General features: G+C 43.3%; 1 protein-coding gene across 7 annotated transcripts in view; it reads right to left on the bottom strand.

Moving 5' to 3' along the window:
* Positions 1-21,260, bottom strand: part of DLG2 (discs large MAGUK scaffold protein 2) — a 1,098,948-nt gene that overhangs the window by 301,937 nt on the left and 775,751 nt on the right. For all 7 annotated transcript variants that reach the window (XM_054164548.1, XM_054164550.1, XM_054164553.1 and 4 more), the window contains one exon: positions 9,452-9,588. In XM_054164548.1, coding sequence (XP_054020523.1) covers positions 9,452-9,588 — 137 coding nt within the window. The remainder of the gene's footprint in view (positions 1-9,451; positions 9,589-21,260) is intronic.

The following is a 21,260-nucleotide window of genomic DNA, read 5'->3' on the forward strand; positions in this document are numbered from 1 at the left end:
TGGTTTCAGAGAAGAGTAGATTTAGGTTGGATATTAGGAGGAAATTCTTTACCATGAGGGGAGTGAAACACTGTCACAGGTTGTCCAGGGAGGAAGTTGAGGCCTCATCCTTGGAGGTATTCAAGGTCAGGCTTGATGGGTCTCTGGGCAACCTGACCTAATGGAGGATGTTTGCTTACTGCAGAAGGGTTGGGCAAACCATTCTATGATTCTGTGTTTTTATGTTTCCATGATCATCAAGTCCAGTTCTCTGCTTCTCACAGAACTATCTAAAACGGAACCATATGGCTGAGAGCATCATCCAGACACTCCCCGAACTGTGACAGAATCGGTGCCGTGACCACTTCCCTGAGGAGCCTGTTCCAGTGGCCTACATTTCATGGTAAATGTTGTGTGAAATACTTTATTGTGATTTAAAGTGCCATCCTCCAACTTCTACTGCTCAGCCATGGTACACCACGGCACAGCTGCAAATCACAGAGCTCCCACACTGGCGAAGGAATTCAGTAACAGTGCATTGTCAGAAATGCTTCTCAGAAAATAAACTATTGCCAAAGGGTTTGGTAAGGGGAAAGAAATACAGCTATTATGAATCACTGGAGAGCTCTTCATACCCAATTTCATCAGCAGCAGGAGAGAATGACTGTTATTGGGCAGTACTGCTAAATGTAAGCTTTCTGCTTGAATTTTGTTTGTATAATTCTCAGACTTGGTTTTAAGGTTAATTGAAAGAGACAATGACAGGCATGTTATGGCAATTTGATATGAAGAGCAATGATACAACCTAACATTCAGAAGAAAGCTGCTGACACTCTATGCTCTGTTTTGACAGGTCTTCTGTTTAAATAAAAATGATACCTATCCTCTCCAAATGTCTCTCGTTTTTCTTTTATACCAACAGCAGTAACACACACATGCACTTCTAATACATTTCTTGTAAGTTACTACGCTGATAGCCCCTCAGTTTAGGAAAGAGGTTGAGCTGCTGGAAGGTGTCCAGAGAAGGGCAACAAAGCTGGGGAGGGGTTTGGAGCACAGCCCTGTGAGGAGAGGCTGAGGGAGCTGGGGTTGCTTAGCCTGGAGAAGAGGAGGCTCAGGGGAGACCTCATTGCTCTCTACAACTACCTGAAGGGAGGTTGTAGCCAGGTGGGGGTTGGTCTCTTCTCCCAGGCACCCAGCACCAGAACAAGAGGACACAGTCTCAAACTGTGCCAAGGGAGGTTCAGGCTGGATGTTAGGAAGATCTTCCCAGCAAGAGAGACTGGCCATTGCAATGTGCTGCCCAGGGAGGTGGTGGAGTCACCATCACTGGAGGTGTTTAGGAAGAGCCTGGATGAGGCACTTGGTGCCATGGTTGAGCTGATTAGATGGTGTTGGATGATAGGTTGGACTTGACGATCTCAAAGGTCTTTTCCAACCTGGTTAATTCTAACTTCTAACTTCTAATTCTAAAGCAAGGAGGAATGACTGAAATTAAGCTTTTCTTGCTTATATATGTAAACAACAATCACTGAAGATTTACTCTTCTGGAAGTGCGACTGCACAGTTGCACTTTACCTTTTCTCCTTCCCACTCCATCTGTACATTGTAGCTGTTTTGTTTTTCATCCTAAGTGTAAGCTTCTTGGAGTAAATAATGCCCTGTCATTATATTGGTGATATAAATAAATGTTGTTAGACAAGAGAAAAAGGCACACAATTGAACATCATAGCATTTTCTGGATTTTTGCTTTTGGAGTTTTTAGGAGCATCTAAACCCTATAAAGACAGAAAACAACTTGCTGCAGATTTTTCCCCCCAAAGATTTTCCTGGATATAGCTGATACAAATCATGGTTGGGACCAGCGTGCTTCCATCCCAACACACTTGGAGGTCAGAGTTGTGCAGTCAGAGAACAAGCAGCCATTTTAGAATAGAAAGTATATGATACAAAGACATACTGATATAAAGGAGAAGAATAAGAGGAAGAACTAATACAGCAAAGGGAAATTAAAGATACAAGTTCAGGCACTGCTGTTTGGGTGATAGGAGGGATCAGTAAGAAATGTTGCCAAAGAGGTATAAAAGCCTGGGGTGGGGCTTTGTTGTTGTTTTCCTACATAGCATCATCAAGGCAATGAAGTGTAAGCCTAAGCAGAAGGATGTTGTTTGGAAGGTTTCCTAGATTCATATTGGAAACAAAGGCACTGGGAAGGAGCCTGAGTGAAAAGCTTAGAGTCCCCCAAATGGCCACACAAGTGCTATAAAGAGTAACTCCATTCACAACAGCACAGCCTGGTAACAGAATGAGAGCTCTGGGGGAGGAAGTTTGGCTGGTTTAATTTTCTTTAATTGGCTTGCTTCTTTCTTTCTTTTTTTTTAAAGGGCATGAATTCTTCTCCTCTATTGATTTAGGGTCAGAGTGATTTGACTCACTCAGAGAATGGGACAAAGAGGAGATCTTTACCTTGGCAGTAGAAATGCTTGCTTTTGCGCTCTATTCTGCTTTTCCTTCAGCAAGTGGACTTTCCTGAGCCCTGGAGTGAACTCTTGCTAGCACACACTGTGTCGTGCCAGCTGCACATACAGAGCACTGGTGGCCTTCGGGAAGGCTCACAGTGGCTTCAAAGGCTGCAAAAAGTGAGATGTTTTGCAGTGCTGAAGGCTGATCACTTCTCCTAAGGATGTAAATTTGTTTGCATTAACTAACTACTTGTAATCCCTTGGACTCCTGAACCAGTTGTACAGGTGCTGGACCCTGAACAGAAAGAAACTGGCTATCTCCAGGTGACAGAGTCTGTTAATCCCTCTGAAATGAGCTTGCCTAGATTAGTAATAGCTGCGGGCTAAGTGTCCTAGATCAGATCTTCCCTCTGCAGAAAAATGCAAGAGTGTTTGCTTCACAGACAAATATGAGACAGACCAATGGGATGCAGGCTCCAGGCAGGCTAGTGGTTGCACAGTGTCCATTATTTTTGATCATAGTTTACACTGGTTTGGGGTTTAATAAAAGCATGTTCAAGGCCAACATAGTGGCATGAGGATGATACAAGTGTGAAGCTGAGTGTCACTAGAAGGAATCCCCTGGGATGCTAGCAAATCTACCTTTGAATGCTAGATAGAACATTGTGAGGCCAGAGTCACTGATGGTGCAAATCTGGCTCAGAGTCCAGCGCTGTATCAGAAGTGATGCAGCCACTGAACCCCCTGAGATGGTTCAGTCCTAGTTCACACTCCACCTAAAAATACTTTCTTTCCCAGTGTGATTCCTTTGTGCCAGTCACCCAGGACATTCTGCAGACCAGGTATGATCTGTTCACACTGTTTTCTTCCTCTACCTGGGTAATGCCCATACCCCATCAGCTGGCACGGCAGCATAACTCTGGATCTGTGGGTGTAGCTGAGCAAAGAACGTGTGCACTAGCAGCAGCCCAGAGCAGCAGAGGGTGTAGCTGGTAGGACATCCCTGCCTTCCATCCTTAAAGGGGGTAAGTTTGCATTACATCCGCCCTGCTGATTGAACCGTTTGCAGCTGCAATGCAGTGATGATTAGGAATGCTCATGGACCATATTTTCTGTTTAAGTTCCATTTAAAAAAATCCAATTTGTTTCCTAAGAGACCAGCCCACAAGACAGCCAAAATCACATTAAAAGAGCACTTCTGATCTGAACCAGGTGCTGTTCTGGATGCATCTTAAGTGATATGCTCCGATCATTTTAACACAAACATGACCCTGCATCAATATCTAGTCTGAAAAAACCCACAACAGGTACTAGAGGATCCTGTAAGGAATAGAACAATTGTGCAGGCAAAACCCCACAGCAGGCCCATGAAATCACCAAACAATAGCATGCTTTTTGTCAGCATGTAATTGGGTAGAGAACAAGTCTGCGCTTCTGACAAGGAAAGTGACTCCTGTTCCTTCCTTCTGTTTCCAGAAAAAACAAACAAACAAACCAGAGTCAAATAAAACCTCTGAGCATAAACCCAGAAGACACTGAGCCAAGAAGCAAGAGGATGTGTCCCAAACAAGCAAGGGTGTTTTGGGGAGACATTTTGGCAAAGCTGCTACTTAGACAAATATTGGCTTAAATTCGCAGCCCAGCGTTTTCAGAGTTCTCCCTGAGGAATACCTTGCCTCTAGCTATTAGCATTGTTTTGTACCAGGAAAAACACACAGGTTAATACTCCTTTATCACATTGCCATTCTGCAGATAAACTCTTCCAAAGTGAGATGATGGTATCAGATAAAATACATGATTATCTGAGAGGTAATAACTTAAAGCATTCTTCAGCTTTTCCTGATCATTACTAACAATGACCTAGAAGAGGTGAGGTGAGGTGAGGTGTGTGCTGTCATAACATTTGCAGATGACAGCTCACAGTGGGGGGAGTCCATATACTCAAGGGCAGGATTGCCATGCTGGATAGGCTGGAGGAAGGGGCTGACAAGGATTTTATGATGCTCAACAGGAAGAAACAGCAAGTCCTGTCCCTGGCACGGGCTAACCCCACTCAGTAACACAGGCTGGGCTCTGACAGCCTGGCAACAGCTCTATGGAAAAGTGCTTGGGGCTTCCAGTGGACAGCAAGCTGAGCATGAGCCAGTTGTGTGTCCTGGCAGCAAAGAGGTCAATAGAATCCTAGAATGTATGAGCAGGAGCAGAGCCAAAAGATCCAGGGAAGGATTATTCCCCAGTGGTTGCCATTCACTAGGCTGTACCTAGATACTATGTTCAGGTTTGGTCCCTGTGCTATGAGAAAGATAACAAAATGGAACAAGCCAAGGTTAGTTTTACCAGGTTGGCTAGGGTTGGAACATTGGCCTGGTGAGGAGAACCTGGGGAAACTGAGCATTTCAGCCTGGAGAAGGAACACCTCTGGGGACAATATAAAGCAGAGCCCTGGTGCTTACAGGAATGGCATGAAGACAGAGCTCAGCTTTTCAGAGTGTTATGTGGTAATAGGGTGAGAGACAGCAGGCACAAGTTGAAACAAGAGAATTCCAAACAGGTTATATGAAAAAGTGTATTTCTCATGAGGACAGTCAAGCAGCAGAACAGGTTTCCCAGAAAGCCTGTGAAAGCTCCATCCTTGGAGAGTTTGGAGATCCCATTGGGTAAATTCCTGAGCAACATGGCCTGGGCTTATAGCTGACCCTGAATTTCAGCATAGCCTCTTCCAGTTCCCTCACCTGGGGCTTGGAGGAAAGGAAATGTCACACCCAGTTTTAGAAAGGGTAGAAAGGAGGACCCTGGGAATTACTCACCTGTCAGCCTCACCTCCATGCCTGGGAAGATCATGGAACAGATGCCCCTCCATGCCATGCTAAAGCACAGGGAGGACAGGGAGGTGATTTCAAGACAGCCAGCATAGCTTTACTAGGGCAGGTTCTGCCTGACCAACCTTGTGGCTTTCTGTGACAAAGTGACTGTGTCAGTAGATAAGGGATGACCTATGGATGTCATCGATCTGGACTTCTGCAAGGCCTTTGACACAGTCCCCCACAGCACCCTGCTCACCAACTTGGAGAGGTATGGATGTGATGGGTGGACTGCTCAGTGGATAAGGAATTGGCTGGATGGTCGCATCCAGAGGGTGGTGCTCAATGGCTTGAACTCCAGATGGAGAGCAGTGACAGTGGTGTCCCTCAGGGGTCCCTAATGCAACCTGAGCTGTTTAATATTTTTATCAGTGACATAGACAGTGAGGTTGAATGCATCATCAGCAAGAATGCAGATGACACCAAGCTGTTGTCTATGCACCAGAAAGACAGGATGTCATCCAGAGGGACCTGGACAAGCTGGGGAGGTAGTGAGCAAGTGAACCTTATGAGGTTCAAGAAGAGCAAGTGCAGGGTTCTGCACCTGGGCCAGAGGAATCCTCACTATCAACACAGACTGGGGGATAAGGAGTTAGAAAGGGGCCCTGGGGAAAAGGATTAGGGGATGCTGATGGATAAGAAGCTGGACATGAGCAGGCAGTGTGAGCTTGCAGCCCAGAAGGCAAATCACATCCTGGGCTGCATCCAAAGCAACACTGCCAGCAGAGCCAGAGAGGTGATTCTGCCACTGTGCTCTGCTCCAGTGAGACCTCACCTGGAGTACTGCATCCAGCTCTGGTGCTCTCAATCTAGGAAGGACATGGACCTGATGGAGAGGGTCCAGAGGAGAGCCATGAAAAATATCAGGGGGTTGGAGCACCTCTGCTATGAGAACAGGCTGAGGGAGCTGGGGTTGTTCAGCCTGGAGAAGAGGAGGCTCTGGGGAGACCTAATAGCAGCTTGGCAGTACCTGAAGGGGACCTCTGGGAAGGATGGGGAGAGACTGTTTACAGGGCCTGTGGTGACAGGAGAAGAGACAATGGCTTCAAACTAGAGAAGGGCAGATTTAGATTGGATATCAGGAAGAAGTTCTTCACTATGAGGGTGGTGGAACACTGGAAGAGGTTGCCCAGGGAGGTGGTTGAGGCCCCTTGCCTGGAGATATTCAAGGTAAGACTCAACGAGGCCCTGGGCAACCTGCTCTAGCTGGGGATGTGTCTGCTGACTGCAGGGAGGTTGGATGAGATGAGCTTTGGAGGTCCTTTCTGGCCTGGAACGTTCTATGGTTCTGTGATTCTATGCTATGTGATTTGCCTTTGCTCCATGCCAGTGCAAAGAGAAGCAATGTAGCTGAGACTCCTGGTGCAGCTGCATTCTCACACAGGCACTACCACCACCAGCAGACATTGCCATAGACATTATCACCAGAATAGAGTAAGGGAGTATCTTTCTCCCTATTGTTAATCTTTAGAGCCAAGTTCTGGTTTGTTCCTTTCATGTATACCTAGAAAAACCTGTGAGTTCAGTTTTTGGCTTAAGCACTCTTACATTTCCTCACTAATTTTTGTAATGGACACCTTTGGATTATCCTACAGTTGAGCATTTTTCTGTTCAAGTGCTCAGGATAATAAGCCTTAAATTCAAGCTCAGTGCCAGAGAAACGTAACTGCATAACATGCCCTGGCGTGGCCTTCACGATACTCACAGTGCTCAGTACTTACATAATACATCTTCTGAAAGCTCAAGACACTAATAGCAATATGCATCTCATAACAATAGGGGCATCACACTGCAAAATGCTCAGAGGGCACCTTATTGTTCTACATTGCAGTATTAGTTTTGATTTTGCAGCATCTCTTTTATTGCATCCTACATTATAATGCGTTCTGTTTCCTTCTTTGGGATCTGAAAGTGTTTTACACAGTCTTATCGGAACACAGACACAAAGGGGAAACAGCATCCCAGCAGCTGCTGAGAATTCCAGAAGGATGACAAATTCTGGTAAGTTTTATAGATAAATGATGGAAAAAACAAAGATCCAAAAGACTGCACTATCAAAAAGGAAAAGAAAGGGAGGTGTTCAAATATCTAATCAATAAAGACTCAGTGAAGTAGAAGCAGGATCATATAGATGAGAGGGCTAATATTGTGTTGACACCCTGCCAAAAGAAAGCAATGAATTCTTTCACTCACTTTCCACAAAGGATCACAAAGTTAATGCCATAAATTGCCAGACACGACACAAAGTGGAAGAGAAAAAATATTGAAGGTACAGAAGCTGTAAAGCAATCCAGAGTGACTTGTTGCAGAGAAACAGCAAACGTGGCAGCACTCTCTGTGAACTTCAGAAGTAGATTTGGATCTTGTAGATTTGTCTCCAAAAATGTGATGGTTAATGCGGACAAAGAGTAAGCTGAGTTAGGACTTTCTTAAGCAGCAGAGAGAAGGATTGCTTCTTTTTTGTTTTCTCATTCTCCAAGCAGTGATAAAGGGAGATGACAGTAAGTAAATAAATGGTTGAGACTGAAAGTGATACAACAGATATCAAACACGCTGCGAATGACCTCTGCTTATCTTCAGAAGCAAGATTCAGGGGTACAAACTTGTCACAGTGAAGAAACCTCTATAGCTGACTGTAGCAAACCCCAAGCTCCAGAGAGAGATGTGTTTAATAGACAAATCCTATAGAAGTCTGGAGAGAATGAACTTATACACAATGGGGTGACAAAGAATTCTTTTTCTATAGAGTTTCATTCTGATGAAATTGCACTGGAGATGGTGAATTTGGGGGGTTTGCATTTGCATATAGAGAGATAGACAGTGCTTATTACCTCAAGTTGAGTCGGGAGACATTAAAGAGTAAGGTAACCAGAATTTACAGATGGCATAAAAGCCGTGAGGAATTCTCCTCATGAGAAAAGCACCAGCTGAGCACAAGCAGATTTGCCACGGGGTACAAAATCATTTCAGATATAAGAATAGATTTATATATTAAAAAAGAGCCAAAACATCAACAGTGGCTTGAATTTTACAGTGCTGAGAAACAGCAAAAAAGAAATGCCAAAGAGACTGTAAGTTCTAGTTTAATTTGGCTCTGATTTTGATAACACCATTTGATCCTTAAACTGTTTTATCTATCCACTTGGGTTAATTAAAAAATGTCAAAGAGTCACCAACCCAGCAAGCAAGTGCCTTCCAGTTCTGTTTGATACCCTGCATGAAACGAATTCTCATCTTCACATGTGACTGGGACACAGTGTCCCCAGCCAAGTAAAGAAGAACTCAATTAGGCAAAGTCTCACAGGCAGCTCTGAAAGGTCGAGGCAATTTTTCAGTGCTTAGACATCATGTCGCAACACAGAGCTACTGCAGCACGTGATTTGTTTTCATGGCACTCATTCAAAAAGCATTTTGCTACCTGCTGAAATCTATACAAATGCATTGACATGAATACAACTTGACACAGATTAACTTCTGCTGATTCACCAGAGTCAGGATTTCCTCCTTAACAAAGAATTAAACAAACTCCACGAGTGGGAAAGGATTGCTAGCGGTGCACATAGCAGCAAGAATTTCTTGACTTGAGACCCATCAGAACAGTAAGCACACTTCCAAGGAAATAGGAAAATGTGGTTTTTCTAACATCTAAGTGGAAGATACATAGAAAACATTGCTGCATATGCTGAAATGTAGGTAATCATCCACTGAGAGTGGCTACTGAGAGTGGGAATTGAGTGGTGTGTTCTCAAACCTTCCGTTTTTCTCAAAGCTCTCAGTGGAATCAGAACTGCTCTAGTGAGCAGTTTGTCTAAACCCTGGTTTTGAAATCTTCTAGTGCAATTTCACTTATCACTGCTGTTCATAATGTTTATTCCCTTCTCAGTCACAGGCTTGTCAAAAGCATATAACCCCTTGCCTTCTCTTCACAAAATACTGGGTTTCCAGATAATTAATTTTAAACAGCAGTCTCGGATAAAGAAAGGGAAAAAGATTAAGATGATGAGAATATTGTTACAGAAGTCATATAACAGAACTCATAACTATTACAGAAGATGTCAGCTTTGCCTCCAGTAAAACGTGTGGTGGGTGAAAGTCCTGTGTGGTGAATTGTCAGCCAAAGAAGTTGTGATGTACTTTTGTCTTACTTACCATAAGAAGTCTATCTCCGACTTGCAACCTCCCATCTTTTTGCGCAGCTCCTCCATCAATAATCTTAGTGACATAAATGCTGTTGTCTCCAGGGATGTGTTGGTTTCCAACCCCTCCTGCAATACTGAATCCCAGACCTGGAAAAGACAAGGAAACCAAAATACTATCAGTACCACACATAACATCAGTGAGGAGTGCCAGAGCAGCATAGAGTTAATGTACTGTAAAACTACAGGATTGTTCACAGAAACACGAATACACAAAGAGATATTTGAGGGGGTTAATATTTTCACTTTCCCTGGAAGTTTAAAGTCAGAAGTCAATGAAGAAAATTCTTCATCATGTACAGTTAAAGGAAGGTAGAGACAAACAGAACCCAACCAGAGATGATTCCCTGCCTGGATGCGTTCCTGTGTGATCCGGTATAGGTGATCCTGCTCCGGTGGAGGGATTGGACTAGATGATCTTTCGAGGCCCTTTCCAGCCCCTAATGTTCTGTGACTCACCCAGAGCTAGTGCAATCTATGGTCAAGAAGTTATGGCACCACTTGCCATGACTAACAATAAGACCCTGAAGCCTGGAGTTCATTTTGTTACATACTGGTATAAAATACATCACCACAGACTGGAACAGAACTAAAGGTATTGTGATTGTCCATGTGAGCTGAACAAAAGCTCCGAGAGGTGTGCTGCACATTTGCTAAGTTTCTGTAGTACCACAGTGAAGGGTTGCTGAAAGAAGATGAATAGTGTAGATGGATTAAAATCTGCTTCCCATATTTTTCTAGGACACAAACGTCTTGGGCTCTGGATTCACAAAGTAAGAAAGCAATAGTCTTTTTAAGCACATCACTTGTGATCAGTGGTCTGTGCAGTTCCTGGGTAAGTACCCTAAGTACCCACAGAGTCATGCTTTGGAACGATGTCGACAATACATGCCAATACGATGCAGGAAAAGAAAAGGAAAAAATAAATGTAAGGTGGGGGAAGAATAAAAAATTCAGTTTTACCCTCTTCTTACTTTTCCTGTCCTCTGTAATACTGCATAAACAGACAAAGCATTACTTGCATTGAGAATAACGTTTTTATCTCCCAATCAGAGAAAAGATAGGAGCTACTGTGGTTTATTCCCACACCTGATTTTTCATAGATCACATAGCTAATGGGAACTTCCATCTGGACAAATAAGCTGATATTGCAGTAATCTGCTCAGATTATTGCTTCAACCAGGCATTTCTGGTTTAGCTGTACAGAAGAAAAGAGTTATCTCTATTCAGGGAATAATTGCTAGTTTTATCTATGAAATCCATGCTCTTCAGTTGCTCTTAACACAAATACGTTAGCAATAGCTGCAGCTTGAGCAGTAAAATGCAACAGTAAAAAACCCTGGAGCCTGACATTTTATCACAAACTTGCCATCACCAGAGTGCAGAGAGAAGAATTTGGGGGTTTAAACAAAATAAATTATTTTCTCATATTAATCTCATTCTGTTATTACTTTAGCTTACAAAAGATGTGAGGTCACATAAAATAATGGACTACTTCACGGACAGGGTCAAAGCAGTAAATTAGAAAAGCAGTAAATTGCAGACAGAAACCTCTTAGAGTGAAACACCACTGAAATGACTGTTAACAAGGCACATGGAGGGAGTTCAGAAGTGTAGGATCATTCAAATAAAGCTCTAGCTGATTTTTCAGCTAAAGCTGGTGATCATCGTTATTATTTATGCACTATTGCCAGGACAACTATAAGGATAAAAAAGATTATGATTTCTCCAGCAAGGAAGAATTTGCTCATTACCCTGAGAATACTAACAAAGGAGCAACACAGTATTATACTGAGAAAACATCAAGAATGGGAATTCTCCTTAAAATATTCCTTGTGGACACGGAACGATGATTGGGTAATGTGTCTCGGTGACACAATTCTTTCGACCCCCAAACCATGAAGTGAATATCTGAGAGTATTCCTGAATGATGATGAGACCAATGTAGTCAGAGAGCTCTGCTGCTCACCCAGGGCATGACCTTGGGAAGATTAGGTTATGTTATGCTCCAGTCCTCTTCTTTCTCTCTTATTAACACTGCCTGCTTGTAAAGGTCATTTCCAGCTACAGAGCTGTTTGGTATTTTGTTCAAAGGGGGTCCTGATTCAGCCTGCTCCTGCTGCAGTCTAAGCAAATAGCAGCAGAGCTAATCCCTTCCATTTTCTGTTAACCTGAGCTGGGTGCTGGTGTTTGCTCTTTGTTTGTGTGATGGTGTACTGACACATGCTACTGCCACTTCAAAACTGAAGTTTGCAATGATGAAGAGAATCTTTTCCGCTTCTTTAAGTCCGTGTAAAATGTGGCTGGGTTGCAATGCATGGAGCTACACTGCATTTGTAAGCAGGGTCTGCCTCTGGGATCAAAAACCCCAGCACTGCCTATGAAAACATTTAAAAGAGCAGGACAAGATGGGTGCCAGTCTTGTCAGGAAAAAAGCAAGAGAAGGGAGGAGAGACAGCTGAAGAGAGAGATTTTCCATGTCTTTCCTGTTGATGAGTTGGTGTCATTGCCTAATTGTACTTCCTTATTTAGATTTCTCCTTAGGAAGAATGGGGAATGGAACAAAGGTCAATTTAACTTCACTGAAATGACTTTTGTTAAATGTTAAGGCCCTAGGAAAGCATACTACAATAAAACATGTGGATAGGATTCGTATGGAGAATGACATCAGGCAACTATGCAATCAGTTTATGCTACCTTTATAATCAATGGCAATTCATTGGGGGCTTTTAAAGGATGATTCACTTCATCTCAAAGAGACACCTGAAAGAGATAATATGAATCACACTCTTGATTTCTGAAATGGTGGGGGCTGGATGTGGGCAGATGTGGGTGGGAAGAGCAGTGCTATAAAATTTCACAATTTGATTTGGAGTCTCAGCTCCATTAGGTCTTAAGGTTTCTGTTTTGTTTTAAGGCCTCAGAAAGGTTTGTGCATCTCTGGTGTGAATGTCTTTTCTCACTATCTGCAAGAGTTTAGTCTCATATCAGCTTCAGACTATTTGAAAAACAGAGAATCAGTCAAATGTTCAGAAACACGAGGAGCAAGAAATGTTTTCTAAACTTGATCTTTTTCTGTGCTCCACTGAATTTAAAAAGTAATTCAAATTGCATGTTTAGTTACAGACTCTTTTTCTTACTGAATTCTGTGGATAAGAAAACATGGCCATAGGAACAGAGAAATCAGGAGCTGGTTTGAGGCGTGCTCTCCCTCTCACTTCCTATTTTCCTGTCTGCGAGCTGCTGCAACAGAATCCCTTAGCTCGGAGAGAGAACCCAATCTCCTGACAACAGGTGCTAGACAGAGAACAGACCTATAATGGAGAGAAGAAAGAAGTGTTTTTTTTACAGGGAGGACAGTGAGGCACTGGAACAGGTTGCCCAGAGGAGTTGTGGATGCCTCGTCACTGGAAGTGTTCAGGGTCAGGCGGGATGGGGCATAGAGTAAACTGATCTAATGGAAAACAGGGTTGGGCCAGATGACCTTGAAAAGTCCCTTGCAAGCCAAACCATTCTGTGATTCTATGGTTCTGTGAAAAAGAGAAGACCCCAAAGGAAAAAAAGAAAGAGATCAAGGCTTAATAGCACCGAGTTAAACTCAGTTCAATCAACAGTACATAAGGTTAGGTCAATGTGTAAACTAGGAAAGATTAATCAAACTCTATTTCCTTCCTTTTTCAGTGGAGAGATACTCATAAAACTCATCTGTTCCATAAATGCTGATCACTGACCCTGTGGGTAGCAATATGCAATACTGGAACAAGACAGGAGACGTTACTGGTGCCACACACAATATCCCATGATTTCATTTTACTTCATCACGACTGGAAACTGAGGGAAAAAGCTCTGGTATTAATGATGGCCAAGGGTATTTATTCACATTTTTCCTGTGGGGTATCAGTAAATAGAACGTTAAAATATTAATGAAACCATTAAAAAAAAAGAAAAGAAAAGAAAAAAAGCAAAAAGAAAAAAAAAGTTGCAGCCAAAACAATTCCTAAGCCTGCCAGGTCTCAGCCACAGCTGTTCCAGAGAATGGCAACCCATGGCTACATCTGTTTCATGTGATTTGCTGCACCAGAGCTGTGGGTTAGAGACTAGTCTAGCTGGCCAGAGTGGGACAGGAGTTTGTAATCTTTTGCTATTTCATCCCATCATGCCTGCATCTCCTCCTCTACATGAAAGGACATTACTGTCTTTTCTGCCCTCTTCCTCATTCTCTCTTCTCCCAGCCAGACCTTATCTCTTGTTTGGTATTTGGGGGGAGGATTTTGGCCTTGAGTGGCCTGATTTGCTGGGGAAAAGCTAATTTCTTCTGCTCCATTTGGGCCCAGAGGCATGGAGGGGGAGAGAGGTGTGGGGGGAGGAAAATGGAGTCCTGGGGTTTTGGCCTCATTGGAGGAGGTTTTGAAAAAGTTTTTTTGGCTTAAAGAGGTTGCTGTAAGGCCAAGTGGAAGGGCTGGGCTGAGACTGAATGTGAATTTGGGCATTTGTAATTGCTGTATGCAGGTGTGAAAGTGCTTCAGTTTAAACTTCCAACTCTTTCCAGTCCCACGTGAGAGTGTTTTTATTTCAGTCCTTTGTGGGGTAAAACATAATTTCTGCCCACTCTTCAAACTGAGGCAACTGTGTCCACAGGTTTATTGCATCACTACCTAAAGTCACATGTTCTAACCACTTTTCTAGTAAAAGGCAGGTATGGAGACTCCTTTTATGATTATTTCGGCAACATGTGTGATAATAATAAAATCACCATTTAAGACACATGGGACACCATGGGCCTATTTATTTCCAGTAATCAAAGAGGAGGCTTAAAAGATCAAGTGCAGCTAGATAATGCCAGCTTAAAGGAGCTTCACAGTCCTAGCTGGGAACCTCCAAATAATGGTAAAGCCAAAGACAGTGGTGTTTAAATCATAACCTTAAAGTGTAATTAAAAGTGATTTGCAGTAGCTATAATGGTAAAGTCAAAGAAAGTAGCATTTAAATCATAACCTTAAAATGTAATTGAAAGCATTTGCAGGTCGTTAACCAAACCAATATGCTCTAGAGACATAAAATCCATGATTCCAACACAGTGACCTGTTGAACACAGAACACCTCAGGGAAGCCACAAAATGCAGAGGATTTGTAATAGAAATTTTAGGTTAGAAATAGCTAAAATATGAATGGAAATGTCCATGTAAGAACTAGAAGAAACAAGAAACAATTACTGACAACACAGAACGTTTCTAGCAACACAAATGAAATGGAGGTTTTTCTGTCCACCCTGGGCAGAATGTCTGAACTGTGTTGGAGACCACAGCACAGGTGTCTTGTCAGCAGAAGACCCTGCACTGTAACAGTGGGGTGCTGGCAGCGAGTCCATAGCGTGAGGAATGCTATTCTTTTGCTTGTAGCCCCAACAGGGAGGCAGATCACAGTGATAAAGATGTGTTTACTAAATGAAAAAACCCAACCAAACAAGTGAGAGACAGATGCCTCATCTGAACCTTCGAGGCTGAAGAAAGAGAGACTGAATGTAAAGGATCACTTCTTAACCACTGTGGACTCCTAGAGGGTATAAACAATCTGTCCGAAATCAGTCCACGGTTGCCAGTGAAGAAAATGCCAAGAGCTGCAGTATCAGTCCAACGTCCCATGTCCTTTGTGTCACACATGAGTGAGCCAGATCACCTTGGCACATGCATCCTGGGGCCTGAGAGGATGTGGGTGAAATGAAGAGTGACTGAAATGTAGGAGAGAAGGAGCGTAACCGGGTAATGTATTTGGAGATACCACAAATAAATACCACTCTCCTTCCTCTATGATTCCTCACTGCTTTTTGTCACAGTCATTTCCCACAGGTGTGAAACAAAATGAATTGCTACAGAACACTGTATGAATTTGGGGTTTATGAAACTGTTGTTTCAGGCAGCACATCCAGGTAACAAAACTAGAACATGCCCATGCAGCGACTTCACCCACTTCACCCACCCTTTCCTGGCACTGCAAGTCTGGCTGTGGGACGTGACACACTGACCTCTGTGAGCAGCCACACAAGGCAATGAGGAACACAAACTGAGGTAACTCCTGCCTTTCCACACCAGCCACTTCTACAGCACTCAATTACTAAAAATATAGCTCAGTGCTGATTTATTTTTGAGCCCATACCTATATAGTCTTCCTTTGAAAGGGAGAAGGGCATCAATCATATTGATGAACTGACCAATGAACACATCAAAGCTGGAGCAATGAAGTCCAATACAGGTTACTAAGTGATCACGTTCCACTTGGAGGAAGGAAAGGAACATGGGTAATATAAAATGCTTTGATTGGTATAATTTGATTGACTTGTTTTGACAGGTACCACAGTTATATTTAGTACTACACGAATAAACAAACTGAAGCAAGGTTAATTATAAACAGAGGAGCAGCAGGAAATATCTCCCTCTGCCCCTTTGCTCAAGTCTCTAGCTGCCAATTTTAGTTTTCCTGGAGGAGAAATATAGCACATATTTAAAAGTAGCACATCACAGTTGTGGGAGTTTTGTGTGCTTATTGTAGCTGTGATTTATCAGAGTGTCACAGTATCGTGGTTTATTGGAGGTTGGAAGGGACCTCCAGAGATCATCGGGTTCAACCCGCCAGCCAAAGCAGGATCACCTAGGGTAGTCTGCACAGGAATGCATCCAGGTGGGTTTTGAAAGCCTCCAGAGCAGGAGACTGCACAACCTTATGATGAGTGTCTGCTACTGACAGAAGATTCCTTTATTATTCAGTACACAAAAAACCATAATTACGTAACAAAACAAAACCAAAAATATTTGTTCACAAGAATTATTCAATGTTACAAGGTGGAACTGAGCAATGTGTCCTTGTGGCCAAGGACAAGGGGATCCTGGGGTGCATTAAGAGGAGTGTGTCCAGCTAATAGAGGGAGGTTCTCCTCCCCCTCTGCTCTGCCCTAGTGAGGCCCCACCTGGAATATTGCATCCAGTTCTGGGCTCCCCAGTTCAAGAAGAAGAACAGTGATCTACTTGAGAGAGCTCAACAGAGGCCTGCAAGGACGATTAAGGGACTGGAGCATGTGCCTTATGAAGACCTGGGGCTTTTTAGTCTGGAAAAGGCTGAAATATGAATATAGATATAAATATAGATATAGATGTAAATATAAATATCAATGTATGAGGGTTGGGTGTCAGCCTCTTCTCACTTGTGGTCTGTGATAGGGCAAGGGGCAAGGGATGTAAACTACAGCACAGGAGGTTCCACCTCAACATGAGGAAGAGCTTCTTTACAGGAAGGGTCACAGAGCACTGGAAGAGGTTCCCAGAAAGGTTGTGGAGTCTCCCTGTAGACTTTTAAGACTCGCCTGGATGCATTCCTGTGTGACCTACACTAGATTCTATGGTCCTGCTCTGGCAGAGTGGTTGGACTCAAAGATCTCCAGAGGGCCCTTCCAACCCCTAACATCCTGTGATCCTCTTATTGTAGTTTTTGGTTTTGTTTTGGTTTGTTGTATCTCATGAATCAGTTCCCCAGAATGTATTAATCTCAAACACAGGAAATGTCACTTTATTTATCTCATCTCCTTTGTGTTGCAGGGGTAGATTCAACTGCCAACTTATCTGAGTGAGTCCTTGTAACAATTCCTGCTCCTGACTCAGGGAGCAGCTTATACCAGAAGATCTTGTGTGAATAAAACGTGACTGCATTTTGTTCTGTGGAGGAAAAAGTCAGTCTAAAGTACAGTATGATTCATAAAACTTTAACTAATATTCATAACACACGTAAAAGGTGTCTACTTTCATTGCCATGGTTAATTCCTTTCTCAGACCCACAGAGGGCTCTTCCTTCATCCAACCATTTGATATTAGCCATAACTGGGAGAAAGACCTAAGCCCCTACAAATCTAGATGAGACTATGGTTATCTAATGCTGCTTTCTAATGGCCTTGGGTTAAAAACTTCAAGCACCTTCCTTATTGTTTTGACATTATTTGTTTTTTCAGGAATATCTGGTGTTTTCAGTTATTTCCCAGTTGATATCAGACAGAATAAAGATTGTGTACAGTGCCAGCAGGTAAGAAGAACATTCTCTGAATCCGCTTTCCACAGAAAGAAAATGCTTGTCCCATTTAGAGTGTGTGTCACTCTGCACTCATGCCTGCAGCTACTTATCCAGCAGTTTTCACACAGCTGCTTTGTTCTTGCCCACAGACATTTTTAGAGTTACCATTTTCATTAATCTCTACTTTCTGGCTGTCAGTGCATCACCTTCCCATAGTGCTGAAAAACCAGAGATGCCAGATTTCAGCACAGCCTCTGTTGAGGGTCAGAGTGGAGCGGACACAAAGTGGCCACCGCGCTCACGAGAGAGGCAATGACTGGAAACTGTCTGACAGCTGTGAGTATGCAGCATGTGAAGTAAAACCTTCCTTGCAAATGTGCCCTGACTGCACAACAACACTGGTGTGTCCCTCTGAGGGACTGGACCCTGCCATGACCTCAGTGAGAGAGGCCCTAGAACTCTTCTCCAGGGTTGGAGTTTACAGCACAGAAAGTAACAGTCACTTTCTCTCAGCTTTCCTTCTCTCCATAAATTTTAAATGCTGCAAATTCGATTTTTTAAAATCCATTTCAATAAAATGTTTCTAATTTTACCCTTTCTTAATTTAATAAAAAAGACAACATTAATTGAAGTCGAAAACATAGTAACACACTCATGAAGGGCAACCCTGTGAAGAAGTCTGCAGAGGTCTTTTCTTGCGACTTGCTTGAAGTCAGAACAGGGACAATGATCTCACAAAGACCACAGTCTCACAGTGTATTAGAGGTTGGAAGGGGCCTCCAGAGATCATCCAGTCCAACCCCCCTGCCAAATCAGGATCACCCAGGGCAGTTTGCAGAGGAATGCATCCAGGTGGGCTTGAAGGTCTCCAGAGAAGACTCCACAACCTCCCTGGGCAGCCTGCTCCAGGGCTCTGTCACCCTCACTGTAAAGAAGTTTCTCCTCATGCTGAAGTGAAATCTTCTGTGTTCAAGGTTGAACCTGCTGTTTCTTGTCTTATTAGTGTGCACCACCAAAAAGAGATAGTTATACACATTGACCAGATCCCCTCTCACATTTACATCTTTTCTTTAGACACAAGGAGTTCATCAACATCATCTGAAACGCGCAGCAGTCAGAAATGCAGAGGGGTCCAGAATATAGGAGAAAAAGAATTCTAGGTATTTCAGGGCTTTGTTTTGCTGATTTATGATGCTCTGACCTCAGAAGCAAATTTAAACAACTGCAGCTCTTTTCAGAGTGCTTTTTTCTTCTCTGGACATTGAAGTCAAACATTGCAGCTGAACAGATTTGGTTGCATCAAGAAAGGAAGGAATCTGTTCTCACGACACAGGGTCACATCCCTTGGCTTAACAAAACCCAAGCCTGTTTACATCTCCAGCCAGAGAGGAGAGGAGGAGATTGTGATGCAAATGTGACCATGCCTGCGAAGCAGTGAGCAGATGCTTAAAAACAACCATGCTGTAGGTACAGTGGGTAAAGGTTTGGTTTTACACTATCACAACAGTAAAGCTGATCTTTCTGCAATCTTTAACTAGGCCTTGAGAAGAGACCTTGCTCAGCATCGCTGATGTTTGTAGCCATTTGTCAAAAATGCCTGCAACATGCAGATGAAAACAATCCATCCTTCGTTATTCAGCTTTGCAGGGAAATGTTCTCCCCAGCACAAATTCTTGCCTGTGTATGTGATCCCTAAAGACACATTCATTCAGATACAGCTGAAAAGGAAAGAAACAGCAAGTGAGGGAAATAAGCTTAGAGCCTCATTAGCAGCCATGTCTATTGTCTGGTTTTATATTTACACAAATCAATTAGGAATAAATTGATGTGCAGCCTGTTCCAACCCCTCACTGCTCTTTCAGTCACGCACTTTTTCCTAATATCCAATCTAAACCTTCCCTGGCACAACTTAAACCCATTTTCCCTTGTCCTATCACTAGTTACCAGGGAGAAGAGACCAACACCAGCCTCACTACGACCTTCTTTCAGGTTTTAGAGAGCAGCAAGATCTCCTCTTAGCCTTCTTTTCTCCAGACTACACAACCCCAGCTCTCTCAGCCACTCCTCATATGACATGCCCTCCAAACTCCTCACCAGCCTCGTTGTGCTTCTCTGGATGTGCTCCAGGACCTCAAAGTCTTTCCTATACTGTGGCAACCAGAACTGAACAGACTGCTCAAGCTGTGGCCTCACCAGGGCTGAATACAGTGGAACAATCAGTTCCCTGCTCCTGCTGGACACTGTTTTTGAAAGAGACCAGGATGCCATTGTCCTTCTTGGCCACCTGGGCACAATCCTGGCTCATTCATGCTCATGTGGCCATCCGCCAGCACCCTCAGATCCTTTTCCATCAGGCTGCTTTCCAGCCACTCTGCCCCAAGCCTGTAGAATTGCTTGGGATTGTTGTGACTGAAGTGCAGGATCCAGCACTTGGTCTTGTTAAGCCTCACCCCATTGGCCTCAGGCCACTGATCCAGCCTGTCCAGACCTCTCTGCAGTGCTTTCCTACCCTCCAGCAGATCAACACTCCTGCTCAATTCATGTCATCTGCAAACTTGCTGAGGGTGCACTCGATCCCCTCATCCACAGAAAACCACCAAGTGCACAGCAGGAGTTCTCAAGAATACTTGAAAACTTATCTTGAAAAGAGAAGACAGCTCTCCTGATTGTTCACAATAAGCTGATTTTTAAAGCATTAATAAGGATTCAAGTTCACTGAAAATATGAAATCATGCTGTCACAATTTTACCAGACTAAGTGCAAGAAAGAGAAAATGACTTCACTTTTTGGCACATACTGACACTCCAGGAATTATACAGCAAGCAGTTCAGCTCTTTTAGGAGAAGCTGCATGATATACCAAGTCTAAACATCTCATGTTAAGTGAATGTAGTGATGTAAAGCAGATAAATCTAAGATCTGCTACTTAGGAACAGGATTAACTTCTTGCAGTTTGACTTTCTGAAACAGCTTCCCTCTTCACACATTTCCATGCCAGGTTTGCATATGCCTACAGCTGTAGCCTGTGTGCACAATCATTTCCTGTTCATGCAGAAGTTTTGGCATACTTTTGGTGCACCCACAAGGGTCCTTGGATGCAGAGTCACTAAAAAGCAGAATTTTTGATTAGGATAGACATCATCTGGCTGGTTGCCTGTGTAACAGAATCATTTGCATCTTGCAGGGAATAATGTTAAACACAGAATAAATGGAACACAGACTAAGCATAGCTGGATGTGATAGGGATGGGCTCTTAACAACTGCCCTCATGCTGGTTTTTTTGTCTGCATTAGCAACATTTTTCTTAGCAAGAGATGTTTGTTTGGCTGGGGTTTTATGTGTTGTGGGGTTTGCCTCTTCTTCATCCCATCCTCACTGCTGCCTTTTCATTCACTTGGACAAAAATCAACTGGACTATGAATGACTACAGATGAGGAAGACATCCTTGGAATTGTTCAAGGTCAGGTTGGATGGAGGGCTTTGAGCAACCTGATCTAGTGAAACATAGCCCTGCCCACGGCAGAGCAGTGGGACTAGATGATCTTCAAAGGTCCATTTACACCATTCCATGATGATGATGATGATGATAATGATGATGATGCCATGATTCTAAGCAGCCAGTTGTCCTAACTAGCAGCAGAAAGCCAGGTGGAGGATTGTAGGCTGCATTTGTTAAATTCTTGTATGCTGACCTAAAGCCTCACTACCGCC

This window comes from Dryobates pubescens, chromosome 10, assembly GCF_014839835.1.
Source record: "Dryobates pubescens isolate bDryPub1 chromosome 10, bDryPub1.pri, whole genome shotgun sequence".
NCBI classification, from domain to species: Eukaryota; Metazoa; Chordata; class Aves; order Piciformes; family Picidae; genus Dryobates; species Dryobates pubescens.